The 23,664-nt window shown below is 44.2% G+C and overlaps 2 protein-coding genes across 2 annotated transcripts; both read left to right on the forward strand.

Moving 5' to 3' along the window:
- The first annotated feature begins 251 nt into the window (after window positions 1–251).
- On the forward strand, window positions 252–9,955 carry Arl6ip1 (ADP ribosylation factor like GTPase 6 interacting protein 1). Its single transcript, XM_028778218.1, has 6 exons — window positions 252–449; window positions 2,682–2,815; window positions 3,257–3,376; window positions 6,787–6,904; window positions 7,407–7,491; window positions 8,389–9,955. Exons 1-6 carry the CDS (start codon window positions 414–416, stop codon window positions 8,505–8,507), a joined length of 612 nt encoding a protein of 203 aa, XP_028634051.1. The 5' UTR covers window positions 252–413; the 3' UTR covers window positions 8,508–9,955.
- A 4,085-nt stretch (window positions 9,956–14,040) lies between these two features.
- Rps15a (ribosomal protein S15a) lies at window positions 14,041–20,120 on the forward strand. Its single transcript, XM_028778226.1, has 4 exons — window positions 14,041–14,178; window positions 14,405–14,484; window positions 19,137–19,222; window positions 19,991–20,120. The coding sequence occupies exons 1-4, from the start codon at window positions 14,046–14,048 to the stop codon at window positions 20,082–20,084; spliced, it is 393 nt and encodes a 130-aa protein (XP_028634059.1). The 5' UTR covers window positions 14,041–14,045; the 3' UTR covers window positions 20,085–20,120.
- The last annotated feature ends 3,544 nt before the right edge of the window (window positions 20,121–23,664 follow it).

A 23,664-nucleotide genomic window follows, 5' to 3' on the forward strand; every position in this document is an offset into this window, starting at 1 on the left:
CAACTCAGCCGACAGGCGCCTCCGCGGCTTTGAGATCCAGCGGAAGACAGCTAGGGGAGGCCCAAGCATTCAGGAAGATCAGGGTGAGAGACTACCGACGGCGGTTGAACCGCTTCCTTCCGCTCCGCCTCCCGCGGGCCACACCCCTGCACTCTGATTGGTCAGAGTTTTTCAGCTCCGCGCAGCTTCTCTCTCCTTTGACCTGGCTTTCAAGTCATGCGCTAGCTGCCGGTTGGTCTGGCTTCCCTGAAGCCGGAGTGCGGTCTACCCAATGAAGAGCGAGTTTCGCGAGGGCTGTCGGGAAAGGCAGCTAGCCTATATAAGCAGCCTGCGGGGCGTTCCCCGGGCTCGGGTTGCGGTGCTGGAGCTGGGTTAGTGTGTTTGCGCTCGTTGATAACCGCGCTTCTGGAACGATGGCGGAGGGGGATAACCGCAGCAGCAACCTGCTGGTGAGTCGCGGTGGTCAGTCTGTCCCCGGATCTTCCGGATGGGCCTCCTGGCCTCGGTGGACTACAGGGGCAGCCAGGCCTGATCCTGGGACTCCCTGCCCATCTCCACGGTGGAGGTCCCTGCTGCCGATCCCCAACGTCCCTCGGGGATTGTGCCCTATTAGGCTTGGACCGTGCGTGAGGAAGTGTGAGAAGGGGGCTGTGGCAAGAAGGAACCTGGGTAACAGGTTGGGGCACTGGGCCGCTACGGGCCTTTCTTGTCTAGCGCTCCGGCTCAGGCCGGAAATCTACCTGTTTTACCCTCTGATCTTAATCTCATGTTCTGTAGATTATTTTTAATCATGATTCTTTCTCCCCTAAAACTTGGTGCAAGGATGGAGGGTCAAAGGGCTGCTACAGAGAATTAGTTTATCGCTGACACAGAGTTTGTTGGTGCTGGCTGGTTGGAGTTCACCGCAGGAAGCTGAAAACGGGTTCTGCAGAAAGGACAGTCAGTGGGAGATCTTGGCACTCGTCAGGGAACTGGCGAGGGACTCACAGGACTGGATGCAACTTTAAAATGATTAGCACGGATTTGAAGGAGCTGCACGGGATGGTATTAGAGGAGGGCTGGTTTACTTCATTACAGGTTTTTGTTTTTTAAAGGCTGGGTTTTCGTGTAGCCTGACCTATCGGGTTAGCCTTGTATTTGTCAGACTCTTGTCTCCACCTCTCAAGTGCTGGGATTACAGTTGCACATCACCGGGCCCTGCTAGTTTTAAATTTTTAACTGCATCACCTAGGCCAGAACGAAAGCTCTTTTTCTTTCCTGTGTTGTCATTCCCCAGAAAAGGCAGGCAATATCAGAAATGAAAGGAGCTTTTAACACCTGCTTTTTCACTTCTAAGAGCCTAAGTGCCTACAAGAGTCTTCTGGATAGTTTTGATTGCACAAGAGTTTCAGTTTGGATTCGTGTTTAGAGGTGCATGCCCTGTATCCTTAAATTCCCTCTCCACAGACACACACAATACACAAACATCCAGTAGAGATCCTTGCCCTGTACCCTTAAACTACCCCTACACAATACACACACATACCAGCAAACAATCCAGTAAGAGGATTAATTGTTCTACAAGGAAATTATCCCAGGAGAAGGCCTGATCACTAACTTAACTATTTCCATCAAAGCAGTATTATTTTAAGGAGAGCAAGGCCATTAGTCTTATGTTTCCTGGATTTAAATATATTAACGTCTTTGTGTCTCAGTCTCCTCATCTTAAAGCAGAGGTTGTAAGACTACCTTTTCCAGTTTTTAGGAGCATTAAGTGAAATATAATGTAAAATGTTTAGGATTTCTAGTATGGGGTGATGTCACATATTTCATCTTTATTAAAATTAGCCCCAACTCTTCTACATTTTCATATTCCTTTGTGAAAAGTTAATAGCTTCGATTGGGCTTTGTGTGTATGTAGTTCCTGGATGTTGAATCCAGGGTTCTGCACAAATTGAGCAACTGCTAGGTTCTAATTTCTTCCCTTTACCAATGTCCCTGATAGGTTTAGGTCATAGTAGCCCATGGTAAAGGTGTGCTTTTGACTAGTTGTCACATATGCAGAAAAAATTTGAGATTTAATTGAAATTCCATCATTAATTACGAGGAGCCATTATGGAGAACTTTAAGTGCTGAGCTCACATATTTTGGTTGGAATAGTTTTCTTTAATTCCATGGTGACTGTCAACATCAGAGTAATTCCATTATACAAAGAGCTATTTTAGAGATTTATGTACTTAGTGTTAAAGGAAAGGTTCTCCTGATGGATTTAGAAGGGCTTAAATCAATAAAATGGCCAATTAACAGATCAATGCCAACCACCTGAAATGAGCAAACATAGAATATTCAATTTAGTAATATTCTGAGCACTGTCTCCTGGCTCTGTGGGTTCATTTTGGAGTTATTAATTAACCATATTAAGCTCGCTTTCATGAATTTTGAAATACATTGTGAAACCTTGGGAATATTATGATACATCATGGACATATGCCCTAGTGCTAAAGTGACCATCAAAGCCTAGGCTTTCACCTACCCACGGATTTTCATGTTAGGTGCCAAAATGCAGATTTCCATGATTCACATTAAGATAACAGTTTTGTAAAAGGCATTTTACATGTGTTTGGTGCCTTAGATTTTACTCTCTGAGCCACCAAAGTGTTGAGATTGTCAAAGTAACAGTCTTAACTGTTGGTCATGTGTAGGCCGTGGAGACTGCAAGCCTTGAAGAGCAGCTGCAAGGCTGGGGAGAGGTGATGCTGATGGCTGACAAAGTCCTTCGATGGGAAAGAGCCTGGTTTCCACCTGCTATCATGGGTGTGGTTTCCCTGCTGTTCCTGTAAGTAAGATTCTATTGCTAAATGCTCAGAGTTCATAGCCTGTGCTCAGAGAAGCTTTTGTAATACATAATCCAAAAGGAATGTCTTTATTACAAGTAGCTTGCCCACTTTCTAGATTTGTAGTCCTTAGGTAAAGTTGTAACTTATACAGGTAAGTAAATCCCAGACACTCAAACTCTTGTGTTTCAACACTCTTGCCTTATCATATTCTTTTCTAATAAATATTGAGGACTCTAGAGGTTTTGACTATTGCTGTTTACATTAACCACTATAGCTGTGACAACATCTTGCCATGGTGCCTCTAGAAAACCACTGGTGAGGAAATTAGAAAGGAACCAGCACCATCTCTGAGAAGTGAGGGTGAGGAAGTGAACATCATTGACTAGGAATAATGACGGCTGTGGCTCTCTAACCTTGGTTAATTTTCTTTGTTTTAATAGGATTATCTATTATCTCGATCCATCTGTGCTGTCCGGTGTTTCCTGCTTTGTTATGTTTTTGTGCCTGGCTGACTACCTTGTTCCCATTCTAGCACCAAGGATTTTTGGCTCTAATAAATGGTAGGTGGCTCTGCATGATTCGTGTGCTGTGGTTAAATGAAGACTGTTGTCTATCTAGTCATCAGATGTCTGCTGGAGTTAGAGTCATTGCTCGTATGTGGAGAATTTCATACCTGACTTCAAATGTGTATCAGGAATTTTCAGTATTTATATCTCTGTAGATCACTTTGGTCAAAAACTTGCTTTTTGTTTGTTTGTTTGTTTATTCAGTTTTATTTCTATACCTTAAGTAAGGGTATTTTTTTAAAGGTGATGTTTTAAGTATGAATTCCAGACCTCTTTGTGTGTTTATTTGGGGGTGGGAGTACATGCACCATGACATGCATGTGGAGGTCAGAGGGCAACTTTGCAGAGTTTGTGTTCTACCATATGCGAGTCTTGAGGATTGAACTCAAGTCAGGTTTTGCAGCATGTACCTTTGCCTGTTCATCCTCTCAGTGGACCTTGAACTGAGTTTGTTTAAATGTGTCTCTTTGATGTGTGTGAGTCCTTGCTTGTGTGTACACTTGAGGACAATCACATGTCAAGCAAGGTCAGTGGCCTGTTCTCTTGTTAAAAGTGTTAAATTGTATGGTCACCAACTTTCCCCAAACACAACAGTATTAGGTTATTATGGCAACTTAAAAGCAGATTGAAGGACACCCCAGGTGTTAGTTCTTGCCTTCACTGGTGCACCTTTTAATCCCAGCACTTGGGAGACAGAGGCAGGCAGGTCTGAGTTCAAGGCCAGCCTGGTCTACAGATCATTTCAGTAATGTATGGGCTATACAGAGAAGCTCTGAAAACCTACTTGTAGAGCTTATTAGACTTTTTTTTTTTCGAGACAGGGTTTCTCTGTGTAGCCCTGGCTGTCCTGGAACTTACTCTGTAGACCAGGCTGGCCTCGAACTCAGAAACCCTCCTGTCTCTGCCTCCCAAGTGCTGGGATTAAAGGCGTGCGCCACCACTGCCCGACCATATTAGACTTTTAAGCCTGATCTTTTGAGCTGATGGTTGGTACACACCTCTAATCCCAGTACTCTGGATGACAGACTTTTTGAGATTAAGACCAGAGTGGGTCACAAACACATAACAAACTCTGGGCTTGACTTGGCTACATAAACATATTCTGTCACAAACACATGTAGTGCTCCTCCACACCCCCCAAAACCAAGAGGGATGTAGTGTTTGAGGTTGGGTGAGGGCTTGCCTTGAGGCAGTGCAGGGGTGGTAGATGAGAGTAGATGCTACTGTTGGATACGCATGAGCTGTTGATTTCAGTTTTACCATTCTCAAATGGTTACTTATGATGTCCTAAAATTATAGTTAAGTGGTTAAGGATTAAATTAATAACTCTTTGAACTTCCTGTGGAATGTTGGCTTTCTCAGTTTTGATCCAGACATGGAGCCTGGTACTATTGAAGAGGTAGCTCAGTGTTTAGGGTGCTTGCCCAGAACACGATACCCTTGATTCTCTTCTCAGCTGGAGGAATGAGAAAATACACATAATGAGCAGAGTAGATTTTTTTCTCTTATCAGTTGACATACTCAGTTGCTTAGTGTTCTGCTTGTACTCTTAATTTTTTTTGTATCCAAATGACAGCAACTTATATAATCTGTAGAAATGGGAGCTTTTAGTGTGTACCTTCCATATCTTTAAGAACAAATTCACATAATTTGGAGGAGTTAGATTAAACTCTGGCTTAAGTAAGCATGTTTCTTTAAAGAATAATGGGTAAGTGTTAGATTTGTTATTCAGACTGCTTTTCCCTTTTCCCTTGCTGTGAGGAGTTAATGCTATTATGTTTGGGGAACTTTATGACCTTGACATTAGCCAGACAGCAGTCCACTAACTCGTAATCCTAGAGGAAAATCTGCAGAGAATAAACAATCACTGTTAATAGCATCAGTGGAGCAAGTTTCTGTTTCGATTATCTGTGATGATACTGTGGGAAGGCTGTGGGAAAGAAGGACACTAGCCACCGCCTAGCCTTGCATGATCTGAGAAATCCTCCCACGATTGCTGCACTTTGCCAGGCTAACACTGGAGGAGAGAGGACAACATGGTCTGCAGCATGGATCCTTTTTAGTACTGGACCTGTGCCACAAAAATAGCAGAGAGATAGATTAGAAATGAGAAAAATAGGACTTTTTTTAGAGAGGCCTGTCATTTTTATACTGCTGTTTTGTTTGGTGGTTGCTTATATTTTCACTCCCTGGGACTGAGTTTATAGTGAATTTGAACTGGGCTCTTACTTTTTAAAGTAAGAGTGCATGTGTGTGTGTTCCTTTATCCATGTAACACCTGCCCACTTGCACATGTACCCTAGCACATGGAGAAGTCAGAGGGCAATTTTTTGGTTTGTTTCTCTCCTTCCATGGGGTTCTAGAAATTGCACTCAGGTCCCCAGGCTTGGCGTAAGCATCGTTATTTTCTGAGCCATCTTGCCGATCTGGTATAGAAGTTTTTCTCCTACAGATTCTCAGATACAGCTGCTTTGGAGCCCTGGTGGGCACAATGCAAGATTCAAACTATTAGGCCGGGCGGTGGTGGTGCACGCCTTTAATCCCAGCACTTGGGAGACAGAGGGATTTCTGAGTTCGAGGCCAGCCTGGTCTACAGAGTGAGTTCCAGGACAGCCCGGGCTATAAAGAGAAACCCTGTCTCGAAAAACCAAAAAAAAAAAAAAAAAAAGATTCAAACTATTAGAAGTATGTACACAGGGGCTGGTGAGGTGGATTAGACAGTAAAGGTGCAAGCCACCAAGCCTGATTACATGAGTTTGAAACCTGGGGCCCACATAGTGGAAGGGAGAGAACCAGCTCCCACAGGTTGTCCTCTGACCTCCACACGTATACCATGTCATGCACTTAACACGCAGATGTACATTCACACATAAAATAAGTAAAATGTAAAGAAAGGGAATGTGTACATGGGCATAGTTTATGTAAAACATAATCCTGTTTTGTGAAAGATGCTTTAAAATGTAGTCACTTTGGGGGCTAGAAAGGTCTCAGAGGTTAAGAGCACTTGCTCTTCTTTAGGAGACCTGAATTTAATTCCCAATATAAACAACTGTCTATAACTCCAGGCCCAGGGACTTTAATGCTCTCTTCTGGCCTCTGCATGTACCAGGCACTGCATACATGTGGTATATAAATGTTGGCAAAACACTTATACACGTAAATTAACACAATTTTTAAATGTGGAGGCACCTTCCTGTGTGCTCAGCCCTTGGGAAGTAGAGCAGGAGGGTTAGCCAGGTTACTGTGGCTCATGCCTGTAATCCTAGGACTTTACAGAGCTGAGACAGGAGGATGATGAGTTCAGAGGCAACCAAAGAGTAAGATCCTGCCTTAGGAAAATTAACTAAGTAAATAAATTGTACTATAGCCATTTACTTATAACAAAAGAGAAATCCCTTTTCTAGGACCACTGAACAGCAGCAAAGATTTCATGAAATCTGCAGTAATCTAGTAAAAACTCGACGCAGAGCTGTGGGCTGGTGGAAACGCCTCTTTTCGCTAAAGGAAGAAAAGCCTAAAATGGTATTTTTGTTTTTTTAACTTACTGACTGTGAAGCAAAGTCCTGAGTTGACTGATTTCAGCCTACTGACAGCATTGTTAGGAACAGAGGTCAATACTTACTGCCCTTTTGTGTAGTGCTGACTTAAAAATGTTTTCATAGCTTAGCTTTGGTTTTGGTGGGAAGTTGCTAACTGTGAAGGTAGCAAAATTTATGTTGTAAGTATTAATCTCTATAGACACAGTGATTCTAAGAGGAAATGTATTTACATTCTATAAAAGAAAATTAATAAAAAATGGTATTACTTTCCCAGCCTTTCAAAGTACTGTTGAATATCCACCCCTACCTCACTCGCCACATGAAGCTGTCTGTGTGGAGTAGAGTATAGCATGATCTCTGTAGAGTGTTGAGGCAAGCCTTCATGCTGTGGTTACCTGTGTCCAGTGTAGAGTAGTCATGCTTCAGAGTTGCCCTGGTTAGTCTGCTGCTGGGGGCTGACAAGTTGCTATTCTTTTTGTTACCAGTACTTCATGACCATGATTGTTTCTCTTGCTGCGGTGGCTTGGGTGGGACAGCAAGTCCACAACCTGCTTCTCACCTACATGATTGGTAAGTCATTGAAGAAACGTCACACATTCGTCTTAGCAGGGAAGTCTGGCTGTAGTGTGTAGTCCATAAATAGATGGAGTATTCACAGGGCCTGTGGGAGTGTAGCAAGGTGAGAAAGGCTCCAGCCTGTGCTGGGGTCATAGCTCAGTTTGTAGAGTGCTTGCCCTGTGTTACCAAGGCCTGGGTTTGATACCCAGTACTCAATAAAGCTGTCATTCCAGCACCTAGATACAGAAGGAGCAGAAGTTCAAGGTCATCCATCTCTATATGTCAGGTTCAAAACCAGCCTGGGCTACCTAAGATTCTAGTCAAGGCTTAAGATAGAGCTCCATGGTTAAAAACACTTGCTTGGTTCAGTTCCTGGCTCACAACAGCCTATGACTCTAGTCTTAGGGAATCTGATAGCCTCTTCTGGCATTTGTGGGCACTGGGCACACATGTAGTACACATATATACATGTAGGCAAAGTGCTGTGTATACACATAGACTACTAATCTCTTAAAAAAAAAAAAAAACACGGGCTGTAGTGGCGCATGCCTTTAATCCCAGCACTTGGGGGACAGAGGCAGGTGGATTTCTGAGTTCGAGGCCAGCCTGGTCTACAGAGTGAGTTCCAGAACATCCAGAACTACACAGAGAAACTCTGTCTCGAAAAACAAACAAACAAAAAAAAACCAACAAAACAGAACAAAAAAACTGGTCCTCATGTTCCTGGAGTTCATTAGAGCCTCGTGGGAAGTGAGCAAAGAGGAGTGGGATGAAAGCCCAGCGGTGTGAACGAGTACACGCTGGCTGCAGTGTCACTTTCTCCACAGTCCGCTTGCTGTCCGCTGTGCTCATCTTCAGAGACTAAAATACTGTCTCCTCAACTTCATTTTTTTTTTTTTTAATTTCTAGTGACTTTTGTGCTGTTGCTTCCTGGACTAAACCAACATGGAATCATTTTGAAGTACATTGGAATGGCCAAAAGGGAGATAAACAAACTTCTCAAGCAAAAAGAAAAGAAAAATGAGTAGTATGGCTGCCGTGGAGTGTGCCCTGGCCCTGGGAGCAGGTGTACAGTGCTGTCTGGACACCTGGAATGTTACAGTGGCTCTTTGCTTCCCTCACTCTGCCCTTGTTAATAGAGATTCTCACAGGCCAGGCTTTGTGCTGTGTCTAGTGCCAGGTGTAGCTGGGTACATTCCTGTCAGTATGACTCATTTTATTTAATTTTTATTTTTGACAACTTTAAAATACTAAAGTGGTGAACTTTACTGTTTTGTATAGTGAACTGTGACTTTGCATAATGGTTGATGTTTGCTTTAGCTATATTCAAGGTAGTGGTCTGTGGCTACAGGAAGCTGGTTCTACTGTCTGCTTCCAAAGTCTGCTTGACAAACTGTCTTTGTGAGTATAGAGATCAGGTTTACCACTTTTGATGAAGAGACCACTGAAGATTCATTCCTGATTTTCCACTGTGGGAGAATACCCATGGAATTAGATAAAAAATTAATTCCACACTCTAGTGTGTGTGAGCTCCTCTCTCGTACGAAATGCAGCAGTTTCAGGGAGCATTGCCCCTTTGTTCCCGTAAGGAATCTGACAGGCTTTGACGGACCTCTCATTCCCTTTGCACTGCTTCAGGTTAGTTCTAATCCATACGACTTTTGAGCAACAAGCTTCCAGAAGATTGTATTTGGGGATTTTAGCAGTATCTTTGTTCCAGATTTTCAGCTGACTTAAAATGTTTTTGACTTTACTGTAAGGCCAGCTAGGGATAAAAGTATCCTTTGTTCGCTGAGTAGAAAACTAGATTATCTATTAATATTTAAGACCAGAAAAAAAAAGGACTTTAAAAGTAAGCCTGGAAATTCTCATTTGTTTTCGTATATTGGCTATGTTTCAGTCACTCCAGCTTTTCACTTGAAAGATAGTGTTTACTGGTGTTTGACTTTCCCCTTGACATTTCTCAGAAAAATGCAGGGCTGCAGCTGAGAGCAGACTGCTGACTGGTGACTCTGGTCTCCATAGCTTTTGTATCTCCTTATAAGCTTACTGTGATCACATGCCCTCTCAGTAGGTAGGCTTTTAGAGCAGTTGAAATCTGCAGAACTGAACCTCTGAGGGCCAAAATAGGACACATTTGGGAACAACTCCGTAACCCATGAACTAGCTGTAACATAGTTTGTGGGTCCATCGCACTGATGCTGTGAAGCCTGCCCCTGTCTGTGTCTGCCTCTGTTCTCCCACCGCCCTAGCACTGTAAGCAGTAGCATGTGTGCGTTTGGTTTTTAATGTTTCATGACACCCACTTTGATTTTACATGTTTTCTTGTAAATAAGCCTGCCTTCCTACCTGGAATTTGTGTGTATATGTGTGACTAATACATGTTCTACCAGTTAACTAGTTTGGCAGTTTTAATCATTTCTTCTACTTTGTTTTGTGGTAAAGGGGGAAAAAATTAAAAAACAGTTGGAACCTCTTTGTCTCACTTTCTTTGTTAACTGTTTGAGTTTATAACTCTGACTATTGACCTTCCTGTTGTCATTGCAGTTCTCTAAGGTACCATGCCAGATGGAAAGGGAAAACACTGAAGCGGAGGGGACCTTGAGATATGAGGGAAGGACCAGCTGGGGACAGTAGAGGCTCCCAAAGCTGGTAGTTGATAATCATCAGTAGGTGACATTTGTTTGCCTTTTAAAATTTGACCTGAAGTTGGGTGTTATAACTTGAGGTCTCATTGGGAACAGGCTCTACCCTTAAGCATACATATGGATCCCTTTTTGGAGTTTCAAGGCCATCATAGATTCTGTAGCTTTGAAATGGCTGGCTTGTAATCTCTTGAGGCCAGCCCTGACTAGATGGGAAGACTTCAAAATTTCAAAATCACAAAAGGAAACATTGGTGGAATTGTAATTGCTCAGATCAGCCGTATCTGAGTGCCCTCCTGAGGGTCTATCAGTTTAAGGGTCACATGGAGACATTAAGAAAGAGTTGGGCCAAGAAGGAAAGAATGGATCCTGAATGTTTCCCTGTGCCCTGTAGGTCTGGGGGCTTTAGTGCTTTTAGACAGGCTCAGGTAAAGCTTTGGCAGGCCTTGGACTCCTGGCCCTTCTGCTTTCACTTGGTACAGTCCTGTGTCACTTCACCCAACCTAGGTTTTCCGTGTTTGTAAGGTGTAGTTAAACACCAGCAGCTCATGTTTCAAATCACAAATGCGAGTCAGTTTCTACAGGGTCCTTTTTTCCACTTCCCTCCTGCCCAGCCACCCCAAATTTTCCAATTTCTACACGTGCTCCCCCCAACCCCCGCCGCCCCGCCACGCCACACCCGATCCTCTAGGAGCTCCTCAGCCTGGGGCTGTCTAGATGCTGTGGTGCACCAAGGCCGCACAACAGATTCCCAGGAAACTAGTATCTCAGACTAGTTAGCTACCACCCCTTCTCACCGATGCTTTGATCTGAAATCCTGAAGTGTTCCTATTGGGTCCATGTTTCTTATCTGTGAAATGATGACAGTATCAGTTCTCAGGATTTGTTAAGACCTAAGTTTATGGAAGCACTTCCTCTAGAGAAGCTGTAGCAACTTCCCAGGTAACCTACATTCCCAGAGCACTTCCTGTTGCCACCCTGTGTGGCGGAGGCCCTATGTTGACTAGCTGTCTGTCTCTCTGGCTGCTCAGTTTGCTCCTTGACTCCCAGTACCTGGTGCAAGAGTTGACACATGCTAGTCACTCAGATATCAGTTGAGCAGTACACAGAGAGTGAATATGGATAGACCTTGAAAATAAGAGATGTTGGGACTGAAGAAATGTCTCAGCTGTTCAGAGCAGCTCTTCCAGAGGTCAATTCCCAGCAACCACATAGCTGCTCACAACCATCTGATATCCTCTTCTGGCCTGCATATGACATACAGTCATAAACATAAAATACGTACAGAAATCTTTTTGGCTGGTGGTGCACGCCTTTAATCCCAGTACTCATACTCTGAAGGCAGAGACAGGTGAATCTCTGTGAGTTCAAGGCTAGCTTGGTCTACAGAGTTGAGTTCCAGGACAGCCGGGGCTACATAGAGCCAGGGCTACCTGTCTTGGGGGGAAAAAATGAAAAAATAGAAAACCACCTCTCACCCCCACCCCCAAATTAATAGATATTCTCCTAACTCTTCTGGTGTCTGAAGACAGCGACAGTCTGAAATACACAGACCTGTGCTCAAAATCCTTGTAAGCCTTGGGAAAGCCAGAGGTCCTTGTGTGGGGTGTGTTATGACTGGGAATGAAGATTTCCCTGAGGTGAGAGAAGGTGGAGGGGACTCTGGCTGGCCTAAGCATGACAAAGATGGCTCTGGCAGGCCTATCTCTTCTTCATTCCTTCCTCTTTGCTAAAAACCATTAGGTTACATCCCGAAAGCTATCTGCCAAGGTCACTTCTGAGGCTGACTACCAAGGTCCAGCTTTCAAAGGATTGAGGTCCAGCAATCAAAAGTCCTCTTGCAGATGCCCTAATTAACCTGTCCAAAATTAAACACCTCATTGTAACATGAGGTTTCCCCTTTACTGTGATGAACTGTCATTTGCCTAAGGGCCACAATTGTCTTCTCCCTATGCAGAGGCAGTCCTTTGTTCCTCAGGACATATAACCTTTCCCTCCCTCTCCCTTGTTCCCTTCTCCTTCTCCCTCACCCTCTATCTCCTGTCTTTGTATTTTATTCCCTGCCTTTTGTTCCTCTGGGGCAAATAAACCTTTATGCTGAGGACTTGGTCTTGTGCCAAGTACTGGTAAGCACTGCTACATCTGTGTGGTCTCTCATCCTCAAAGCTACTCTGAGTGGTTGTATCATCCCTGTCTTAGAGATGGAGAATCTGATGTCCACTTATTTTATTCATCAACTATGTATTGAAGGCCTACTATGTGGCAAATGCTTCTCCAGACTTTGTGTGAACAGCAATGAACAAAACTTATGGAACCCCTGTTGGCTTGAGGCTTAATGGTCCAGGCTAGGAGGCAAGCGATTCTTTTCAGGTGTAACTCCAGTTCCCAGATGTGAGGCAGACGGATCACTGGGCTTCATAATATGAGGAGCAAGAAGAAAAGGAGGAGCAGCAGGAAAAGTGGACCATGGTATTCATCCCAGTTCAGAGGTTGAGTCAAGATTATCATGACTCTGGGGACAGCATGGGCCACTACTGGTCTCCAAAAGCAAAATTCAAACCAAACCAATCAAAACAACAACAAAAGCCAGGTGTGGTGATGCACGCCTTGAATCTCAGCAGTAGGAGGCAGAGGCGGGCGGGGGTTAGAAGTCAGCCTGGTCCTCATAGTTCTAGCCCAGCTGCGGCTACCTAGTGAGTTTCATTGTCTCAAAAAAAACACTAAACGCAAGAACCCGCTGTGGTGGTAATGCCAAGACTCTACAGGCTGAGGCAGAGGGACTACCTCGAGTTTCAGACTATCCTGAGTGACAAGCAGCCCAGAATTCAGCGTTAAGAGCCCATAGTTTCCATTTTCAATCGCCCCTCCCAAAGAAGGCCCCGCCCTTGCATTGATTGTCCAATTAGAGATTACTTACTTTTTTTTTCTGGCGTGCGACCATAAGGTCTCGCGATAGCCCTTCCGCTTCCCATAACTCCGTGCGTTTGCCCCGCCTACTCTCTTTCTGCCATCTTCCCTCGCCGGTGAGTAAGTGTTCGTGCAGTTCCATGTTCATCCGTCTGGTATCTGCGCCATCCCTTTACCCCATGTTCGGTTTCGGAGTCCCGCGGGCCTATAGATCCCTGCTGGGGTCGTAGTCTCCGTCTGCCGGGGTCGGGGGCTATGGGTAGCATCTTGCGGGAGTCGGCCCACTGCAACAGGCCGGGCTCGGCCCTTGCCGGCGGGACGGTGGCCGGAGTGGGCCCTGCAGCTTCTCGTGTCTGCCGGCACTCTGGAGTCCCGAGTGTCCCACGAGGCTGTGGCCAGGGTTGGCACGGGGGAATTCGGCTCAGCCACTCGCTGCCAAGATAGGGAGCCGAGTCGTGGTTTACTTTACTCTTGGCGCGTAAAGTGTGTGTTGGCAGCGTCCTGAGGAGCCGTGGAGGTAGCGTACACTTTGTGGCCGTGCAAGAGGCCGTTTGGTTTTCCTGTCACGTAATGTCTCTTCTCCCGGAGTGGGGTGTGTGTGTGTGTGTATTAAATGGTTACCTGAAAATGACTTAAGTCGGGTTAACCTCTTGACACTGCTAACTTGTAAAATCTTGGCAAATGGTGCCAGAACTTTTTTACTAATGACAGCCCACCCCCACTTCCGGTTTGGCTAGCTGGTAGGTCCCACCATTGACAAGGTTATCACCTGTGTAAGAGGCTCCGCTTGTCATTTTCTCGCGAGCATATTTATATGCTGGGTGGTCGGAATAGTGTCTTGGAGGATTAGATTCTGAAGAACAGTGCTGAACAGTCGGTAAATTGCAGTGAATTTTTCCTGGATGTTGGGAATGTTGCTTAGGCCTAGGAAAAGCTAAGTAGGAAGGCAACATTCAGAGAGACATGATTGGCTGTTGATGCAAGCAAACCCCGACTTCTCTTTCCTCAGTCACCATGGTGCGAATGAATGTTCTGGCAGATGCTCTCAAGAGCATCAACAACGCCGAAAAGCGAGGCAAACGCCAGGTCCTCATCAGGCCGTGTTCTAAAGTCATCGTTCGGTTCTTAACTGTGATGATGAAGCATGGTGAGTATTGGTGTCTTGATTTTTTTTTGGGGGGGGGGGGGCAATGCGGGATCCTGGGAGGGAGGGAAAGTAATCATTCTAGAAAAGAGTGGGTGTGTTGATGCTAATTCCAAAATTCTGAGGCAGAGAGTCAGATGAGAGAAAAGGGCAAAAAAGCAGTGTTGGGGGCATAAAGGTTTAGGTCTCAAATTGATGTGTGATTTGATGCTAGTCACTTGTTATATAGGTTACATCGGTGAATTCGAGATTATTGATGATCACAGAGCTGGAAAGATAGTGGTGAACCTCACTGGCAGGTTGAACAAGGTAAGACTCAAGTTGTCTCTTAATTGTCAAATTGCAGCTGTCTGCAACTTAAAGTGTTGCTGTCACCCTTGCTCCACTTCCCCAATGTAAGGAACTGGCTGAGGCTATGCCTGTTTTAATACCCACATTTCACTTGTTACCTTTGGTTACTTGCTCAAATTGTTGGTTTTGTGTGTAATAGACCTAAACTCTGATAATGCTGGAAATTAGCTCGATTGTTGACTTCTGATTTCAGTAGCTTTAACTTTGGGTTAGTATATAAATCATTCTTGTGCTGGTGGTGTGCAGGGTCTGTTTATTTTCAAGAGGTTGGTCTTTAGCTCTGATGTCTATATTATCAAATTGCTGAATTAAATGTATATAACGCACACATCCAGTGATGTGCTGGTTTTTAATAAAATTGTTACCTTGAGTAAATGGCTAGGCAGAGGGTTCATGGGTCTGTGTTGGTGTAGGTTGTAGCTGTGTGAAATCTGGGCTGCCTGTCAGTTTTGTCATCAACATAGCCAAATAGACTATTTGATTCCTGTCCTTTTGACTCCATGGTTTAATAGATAGTGGTTTGGGGCCACTGTCAATATGCTATTGATGGTATGGCTGAGCAATAGCTTTCTAAACGGTAAGGATTTTGAGGTCCTCTAGTCCTACCTGTCTGACCTTTCAGAGGGGTTGTGGCCTAAGACCATCAGAAACAGATACAGTTCATAACAGTGTGGAATAGCAGTGAAATACTTTTATTGTTGGCAGTTACTACGATGTAACTGTGTTAAAGGGTTGCAGCATTAGGAAGGTTGAGAACCACTGCTCTAGTCCTGGGGTAAAACACGTGGTCAGTGGTAGTAGTTAAGTTGGTGAGGTTATTGCTGTTCTGAAGATTTTTTTCAAAAAGTTCTCAATATCCAGGACTTGTTTCAGTTTAAGTAAGAGTACGTATTACCTGAGCGGTGGTGGCGCACGCCTTTAATCCCAGCACAGGTGGATTTCTGAGTTCCAGGCCAGCCTGGTCTACAGAGTGAGTTCCAGGACAGCCAGAGCTACACAGAGAAACCCTGTCTCAAACAAAAAAGATGTTGGTACCAGGAACTGGAGTATTACTGTGATATGCCTGATCATGCTTTTTGGAAAACTAGATTTTGGGACTTTGAGTTTAGAAAGCAGTGGAATGTTTTAAGTGGGGCTTGATGAGCTAACCTAGTAGGAATATGGAAGAGTTTGTTACTATGAGTGATTTGAACTGTGCAGACCTGGCCCAAGATGTTTCAGTGGGGAAGAACTTCAGTATGTGGCTTTTTGTGGTATTTTGGTGAAGAACATAACAGCTTTTTTGCCATGGTCTGAAGAGTCTCCCTGAAGCTAAGGTAAAGAGACTCAGATTAAGTACGTTGACAAAGGAAGTCTTGAAAACTTTGATCACTGATTAAGTCTCATAAAGAGCATTTTAAACAAGCATAGCAAGCCGAGAAAGGAAAAATGTAAAATATGGTTCGAGTATTAAAGGGGAACCAGGAAGTGAAATGGAGTTGAATCTTGTGTTCAAGGATTTTTTTGTTGTGTTTTTTTTTTTTTTTTTTGGTTTTTTCTAGACAGGGTTTCTCTGTGTAGTCCTGGCTGTCCTGGAACTCACTCAGTAGACCAGACTGGCCTCAAACTCAGAAATCCACCTGCCTCTGCCTCCCAAGTGCTGGGATTAAAGGCGTGAGCCACCACCGCCCGTCGTGTTCAAGGATATTAAATTGGATTAAGGACGTAGTGACCTTGGGACAAGATCCCACCCAGCTAAGTTTAGGTCCAGGTATGGTAGTACAGGCTCAGGTGATAAAGCCAAACAGATCACTGAGTTCAATGCCAGCCTGGGACAGAGCAAGTACTAGGTGAAGAAAAACTTAAATCTAGGTTGGTGGACCACACTTTTAATCTCGGTGCTTAGGAGACAGGTATGCAGATCTCTGAGTTCAAAGTCAGTCTACAGAGCAAGTTCCAGGACAGCCAAGCTTAGGCAGTGAAGGAGTTGGAAAAGAGAAAACTTGGTGTAATAAAACAAGGGGGCCATGTTCCAGCCCCAGAAAGCAGAAGCAGCAGAAGTAGCTTTGGCTTTAGAGTCCAGGATAGAAGGGACTACTGGAACAATTGAAGCTGGAACTAAGAAATTGGTGGTGATTAAGAAACCAGTATCACTGAATCTTTACAGAAGTGTTTTCTAAGAGCACAAAGAAGCTGTGTTTCAGAAGTAGCTAAGATTGTACCCTGTGTTGCAGCTGTATTTGGTAATGTATAAGAGTTACCCAGGTGGTACTGGTTTTGAAGGCATGAAGGGGTCATGGAGAGCAGGAGAGGCCATAGAAGGCCATTGTTGTAGTTGACAGCCTAGACTGAAGGTCCTGCAAAGGATTTGAGGCTTGGCACTATGAAGAGAGCCTATGAGAGGCTATTGATGAAGCCTCGTTGCCCCAGTGTATTGGAGATGGAAGTGGCATGGATGATGAACAAGAACAGCAGCAGCAGTGGAGTAGATCAGCCTGAGGTTAAGAGTGCTACAGAGGGCAGAGCTGGAGAAGTGACGCCAGCCCTTTGGAGGAGCCCAGAAGATCATGTGTGGATCCCAGACTTTGAAACAAGAAGCTGTAACATTGAAACTGCCTTGGAGACCCCAAAAATTTCGAGATGCCAGACCATCTGATATGGAAAGCTGCTAACAGGTAGTGGAAACAGCCCAGGAGAAAAAAGTTTGTTGTAGTCAACAAAAAGAAGTTGGAGATCTAAACTGCTTTGACATAAGACATAGAGACGGCAGAGTTTGGAGTTTTCCCAGCTGGTTTCTTGTGTCGACTTGGGGATTGCAGTTAAGTGATTGGAGACTTTGGACATTGGACTTTTAACATTATTTAGACTGCTATAGACTATGGGGACTTTAGAAGTTGGACTAAATGTATCTTCAGTATGCTGTGGCTAGATATGGCCCCCATTTTAACAAGCCTATGGGGGCCAGGGAGTGGAATGTGATGGTTTGTACATGCTTGGCCCAGAAAGTGGCACTATTAGGAGGTGTAGCCCTGTTTGGAGTAGGTGTGTCACTGTAGGCATGGGCTTAAGGCCTTCATCCTAGCTGCCTGGAGGTCAGTCTTCCACTAGCTGCCTTCAGATGAAGATGTAGGATTCTCAACTTCTCCTGTACCATGCCTGCCTGGATGCTGCCATATTCCTGCCTTGACAATAATGTACTGAACCTTTGAACCCAATTAAATGTTGCCTTGGTCGTGGTGGCTGTTCACAGTGGTAAAACCCTAAGACAACTGCTTCTGAGGTCTTTGAACATGATAAAAAGTGACAAGACTAGTTTTGAGCCATTTGTTTTGTTTTTAATTGTTCCAGTGAGAACACATCCCAGGTTTTTTTTTTTTGTTTTGTTTTGTTTTTGTTTTTTTTTTCGAGACAGGGTTTCTCTTATAGCCTGGGCTGTTCTGGAACTCACTCTGTAGACCAGGCCTTGAACTCAGTCAGGTGTGCTTTTAAAGTGGGAGAATATCTGTCCTGTTTTTAGGAAGCTTTAGTCTGGCTCGTGTCTCTGGCCAGTTAATTAGTAAGAGGTGGGAGAGCTGTTGTGGATAGAGCAGCATGTGGTCATCCTCTCTGAACTTCCCTGACCTCCATACAGAATAATGCCTAATGCCCTTAAGTTAGAAAACGCTTACATTGCTGGAGATGAGGTGACTCTGTAGACACAGTTCCTGGCCTTCATCTCATGCCTACTTTTGCAAGGGTTGTGCTGGCTCCTTGTCTGAAGAGAGTTTCACAGTTGGAATTAAAGGTCTGGTTATAGTTCATGACAGCCAGCAGACAGGATGTTGGAGCAGTGGAAGGATAAGGTCAGAATGAATCTGCTTTAGGGAGGTACAGCCTGGAGCTGTATGCAGAGGCCTTTGCCAATTCTATATGGTTGTCCTATATGGGAACCCTGGGTTCTTGGAGGCAGGGATAGTAATCTGAGGTGCACAAGGCTATTGAGTATAAACAGTGGGAGCCTTTATATGTCTATGCTGTGCCCTTGATTCTGTGGCTGAAGCCAGTGATTAAAAGCTTTCTCTGGAGGATGGTTGTCTCCGTATCAGAGATGGGCAAGTTGTAAAAAACATTGGTGTCTGCTTGCTGCCACCCTCGGGGTGGGAGTTGGCAGGGCACTGTAGATTACTTAGATGTAGTGTATTGCAGCTTTTAGTTTATAGGTTTATTGGTGGGCAATAAAACTTAAAGCTACTACTGAGCTGTAGCCCTCTTAAACTGTAGAAATGAAATTTTAGTCTTTGTGCAGTATGAGAAGGCAAGAGTGCTGATGTACATCCTTGCTTGGGTGTAGATGTACATATATATTGTGAGGGTGGTGTATGTATATACTTGGTGGGACAAGATTGTCTTATGTAGCGCAGGCTGTCCTAGAACTCAGTCTTCCTGTCTCGGGTTCTTGAGTACCAGGTTTCTAGGCATATGCTGCCATGCCCTGTTTAGTGTATTGAATGTCATTTATAGGAAAATTTTTATACAGACAGAGGAGGTGCCTGTTAAATATTGATGGTTGGTTTTGAGTCAGTAGTGTTCGGCAGTTACAAAATGCTTCTTTGGTAAAGGGTAAAGAATTTAATCTTTGGTTCCTTTTACAGTGTGGAGTTATAAGCCCTAGATTTGATGTTCAACTCAAAGACCTAGAAAAATGGCAGAACAATCTGCTCCCATCACGCCAGTTTGGGTGAGTTGGCTTTCTACATACAATTAAAAGTCAATGCTTTGAAAAGTTGGGATATGGTTGGGCTTGAACTGAGGTTTCTTTGAGGTAGCTATCTTCCTAACGACGAGCTTGACTTAAGAAGTACTTTAGTTGTTTTATCCATGCAGGTCTAGGGATGAACTTTAGATCTTCAGACATGCAGCAAGTACCCTTACCTCTCAGGAATTTCACTGGCTCAATACCTTTCGTTTATTTGAGATAGCTTCTTGCTGATCTGAAACTCAAAGACTGCCTGTTCCTCCAAAGTATTGGGAATTAAAGGGCTGTGCCACCATGCCTATTTTTCATTTTTTAAAAAGCTTTATGTATTTTATAGACAGCATTCTGCTTGTATATGCCTGCAGGCTAGGAGACAGTACCAGATCTCACTATAGATGGTTGTGAGCCACCATGTGGTTGCTGAGAATTGAGCCTAGGACCTTTCTGAATGAACAGCCAGTGCTCTTAACCTATGAGCCATCTCTCTAGCCCCCTAACTTTTGTTTTTTAAGCTTAGTTGTTCCCAGTGTTATTAGAAGGCAGACAGTGTGTGGCTGGAATCTCTCTTCTCTGGTTCCAGGATTCATTTCCTGTGCACTGCCCTCTAGTCAGTCACCCACTTGCCTAGGCAGTAACAATCCCTGTGTGTCTTCCCAGGATGGCAGCCTGGGCGTTGTTAAGAGTGGTGGTGAGCACAGTGAAGCATGGTTGGAATAGTTACTCACCAGCATTGTTTTGTTTCCTCCATAGTTTCATTGTGCTGACAACTTCTGCTGGCATCATGGACCATGAAGAGGCAAGACGAAAACATACTGGAGGGAAAATCCTGGGATTCTTTTTTTAAATGTAAAGCATAAATAAAAAGCCTTCGTGGACTGTGCTCAGGGTCAGTCCTTTTGAATCTTTGCAGCAGAGTAGCTGGTTGTGCTGACTGGTGACATTTCTGGTGATGCTCAGCTGTGGGGTTTGACATAGATTGAAAGCATGACCATTGTCTTCTTGTGTGGCATTAAGGAAGCCTGTTGTTTGATCACTTTCACCCCAAACTGGGATTGTATGCCAGTAACATCTGCGTAAGGTGGTTAATGACAGTATGGCCCCTTGAGTGTGCAGTGAATCTGGTTTATTTGTCAATGAGAGGCATAGGGCTTCTGCCTGGATCTTTGCCCCCTTTCATCACCCAAACTTGGTAGACTTACCTTACCTGTCACACTGTTGACTCTTACCTTGGCCCTGAAAGTCATTTCTTGGGTATCAAGGCTCAATCTGAAAGATAATACAAATTCCAAGTTAGTTGGGGTGTAGGTCATCTATGTGGTTCCTATGTGGTTCAGAAACCACATTTAAGTTTGACAAAGCTGGTAGAAGACTTGGGTTCCCGGGTAATTCCAGGGGATCCACCTGCCTTGCTGCCCAGATTTAAAGGTAAGTGCCACCATGGGGACTTGTTCGCTCTATTACTGTGGGAAATACATCGAATGAAACACTGGTGTGGCTCTGGTTTCACTGTCCATGGTTAGTAACTGGTGGGCAGACACCTTCAGGTGGGGATTATGTGGTGGGATCGAGCTGCTCATCCCAGAACAAAGCAAGAGCAATGGTCTCAGTATACAGGGCAGTTACCCAGACTTACTTGCCTTCCCACTAAGTTCCACACCTACAGCTTCTAGTAGCTCAAGAGGCTATGAACTGTGAACTTAGTGCATCCATAAAGTTTAAAATAGGTGTGAAATTCAAGTCATTTGGGAGAGGTCACTCAGCACCCTCATGGCTCTTCAGAACAACAGAAGCCCCTTGGACTTGCCTTTTTGAAAAACCAGTTTGAAAACATGTACCTGCTTTAGTTGAGAAAATGCTACAACTGGTTCTGTGTCCTTGCCATGCTAATGAGCCTGTCAACTTGAGGGATCTCCTTTCCTCAGATCAGTTGATTATTTGTCCATACAAGGAAGGAATTTACAAGGTCTCTGTCTACTGGTTACTAGTTGCTGTGACAAAAATACCTGACAGGTGCTTCTGTCAGGCACAGAGTTTGTAGTAAGTTGAGTCCTCATTTTGGTGTTGCTCCTGCCTGGTGGGGTGAGCTGCCATCCTCTTCCATAAGAAGCAGGTGACTCTGTTGAGTTCCCTGGAGGTGATCCCAAGGGAAGGAGGAGCCTGAGAAAGTGGACTAGCCTGGCAATAGGCTGTTTAGAGAAATCCAGTGTTTGGTATATTGTAAAGAATTCAATTCAGGTTTTGGCTTACTGGCTCTGGGGAAATGGGAGTCCCATTACTTGATGATGTCTTTCTCCCTGGGGATCAAAATTAGCTTCCTATTGAGTAGTTAAGCACATTTCATAGTCAAATAATCCTCTTATCTTTACAAGTGAGATTTTCCTTAGTGTGGATATCGGAGTCCTTGATCCTTCCCACGGCTTCTATCCCTACTATCCTTGTGTGGAAAGTTGGCTTGCTCATTTCTCATTTGTAGATTAGCAGTCTGTTAAACAGCAATTTAGGGGCCTCCACTTTGCCAGCTACACATGGATTGTTTCTAAGCCCCCTTCCCTCCATGTCCTTCAAAATGTTTTATTCTGAGACAATGTTAGGGTTTTTCTTGGGCTAAACCAAGTTCAAGAAGTTTGCTAGTCTCAAACTTGTAATCTTTCTGCCATAGCCTCCCAGATTCTAGGATTATAGATTTATGTCATGTGATGAGTGGTCTTTTTCTTTTAAGATTGTGTTTTATTTTTGGTCTTTTGAGATGGGTGTAGCTTTGGCTGTCTTGGAACTTGCTCTGTAGACCAGGCTGGCCTTATACTTACAGATCTGTTTGCCTCTGCCTCCCAACTGGTGGGATTAAAGCATGAGCTATCTTACCTGGCTGACAGGTGAATTCTTAATACCCACCAGCCATAGGGAAAGTGATTGTTACCCCTTCCTCTTGAAGGGGCATAGTCACCCAGGCCATACCTTTAGCTTGGGCTTTCTGTCAGTGAAAAAGTCTGAAGGGGCAAGGCCAGTATCAGGACCCTAATGTCCTGGATGGTCAGGATAAAATGAATAGATATACCAAATTCTGCTGTCCCCTTGGTAGACATGAGGTTGTTGGAAGAGTCCTAGACTGTTAGCACAGACTATACTGTCAGCCTATCAGATTATAGGTTGCTGGAGGGCAAGTCTGCTAGCTATTTCCATCTCATGCCTGCATTGTCTATCCACCTACATACCCAACTACCTGTCCACTCATCCCTCCATCCAAAAACTATTGTAGGTTCCTAGCCAAAGGATAAAAATCAGTGGAAATTTGAAGCTTGCCTGTCTCAGCCATCTTTAAGCCCCTAAAGGTTGGCACCTCTCCCAGCAGCATCTTTGGTTTATCTTAGAAATCCTTGACTAATTTAAAGAGTGGAGAGAGCTCAGCTATCTTGGGTTATGCAGTTTATGCCTCCAGTGACTGACAACTTGAAGAGTTCCCCGATGTCAAACCCATAGGTGGCTTTTTTCATCCATCCCATCCTCCCATCTCCATCTTTTGTCTTTGGATCCTCACCTGAAAGAAACCAGACCCACTTATTTTTTCGATTTGTTTTACATGTGTACACTACATGAGTGTAGTGCCCAAGCAGGACAGAAGGTGTTAGATTCCCTTTTAAGTAGAGTTAATAGACAATTTAAGCCCTAAGTGAGTGCTGGGAATCAAACCTACATCCTCTGGAAGAGCAGCTATTTTTTAAAAATTGCTGATCCATTTCTCAGCCCCATTTTACTTTTTTCCCTTTTAAAAGCTGAGTCTTGCAATGTGGCCTAGCCTGGCCTCATTCATAATCCTGTAGATCCAACCTCCTGAGGTGCTTGCATTGCTTGGCATATCCACAGTGGTCCCACCATAGTTCTCACCACTGATACAGTACAGCAAGTGAGAGGATTATCACTTTAGTATAAAATATGTATTGCTTTAGATTGAATAGGCTAACCTAAGTGTTCTCAGGACAGTCCAGGTAGGCCAGAGTGAGCCATGGCCAACATAGGTAAACTACTAATTGTGTGCATGTGTAAGCTTTTGGGTAGAGGTCAAGCTTGCAAGAAAATGGTTCCCTTCACTGAATCTGTGTATGCAAGGGCAGCAAGGACTTTGCCTGTTGAGCATGCATGCTATATGTCCCAACTTTGTTGTGTAATGGGCTTTTCATTTGCAGTAGTTTTGAGCTTTATGGTTTTATCAGGAGGGTGCCCTACTGAGAAAGCCTCAGCTTTCAGATCTTAACCTGCCAGTTGCTTGAAGCGCACTTTTGAGTATGTTTTTTTTATCCCTTCTAAATAGGTTTTCATTTCTGTGAATTGGTGCAGAGGCTATGTGCTAGTACTGTAGTCAGGCTTGAGATAAGCTGTAAAGTGAAAGTGGTGCTTGGCACAACACTATTTTACTTGTATTTTAATCC

Source organism: Grammomys surdaster, unplaced genomic scaffold, assembly GCF_004785775.1.
Source record: "Grammomys surdaster isolate TR1022 unplaced genomic scaffold, NIH_TR_1.0 330, whole genome shotgun sequence".
In the NCBI taxonomy this organism is placed as follows: Eukaryota; Metazoa; Chordata; class Mammalia; order Rodentia; family Muridae; genus Grammomys; species Grammomys surdaster.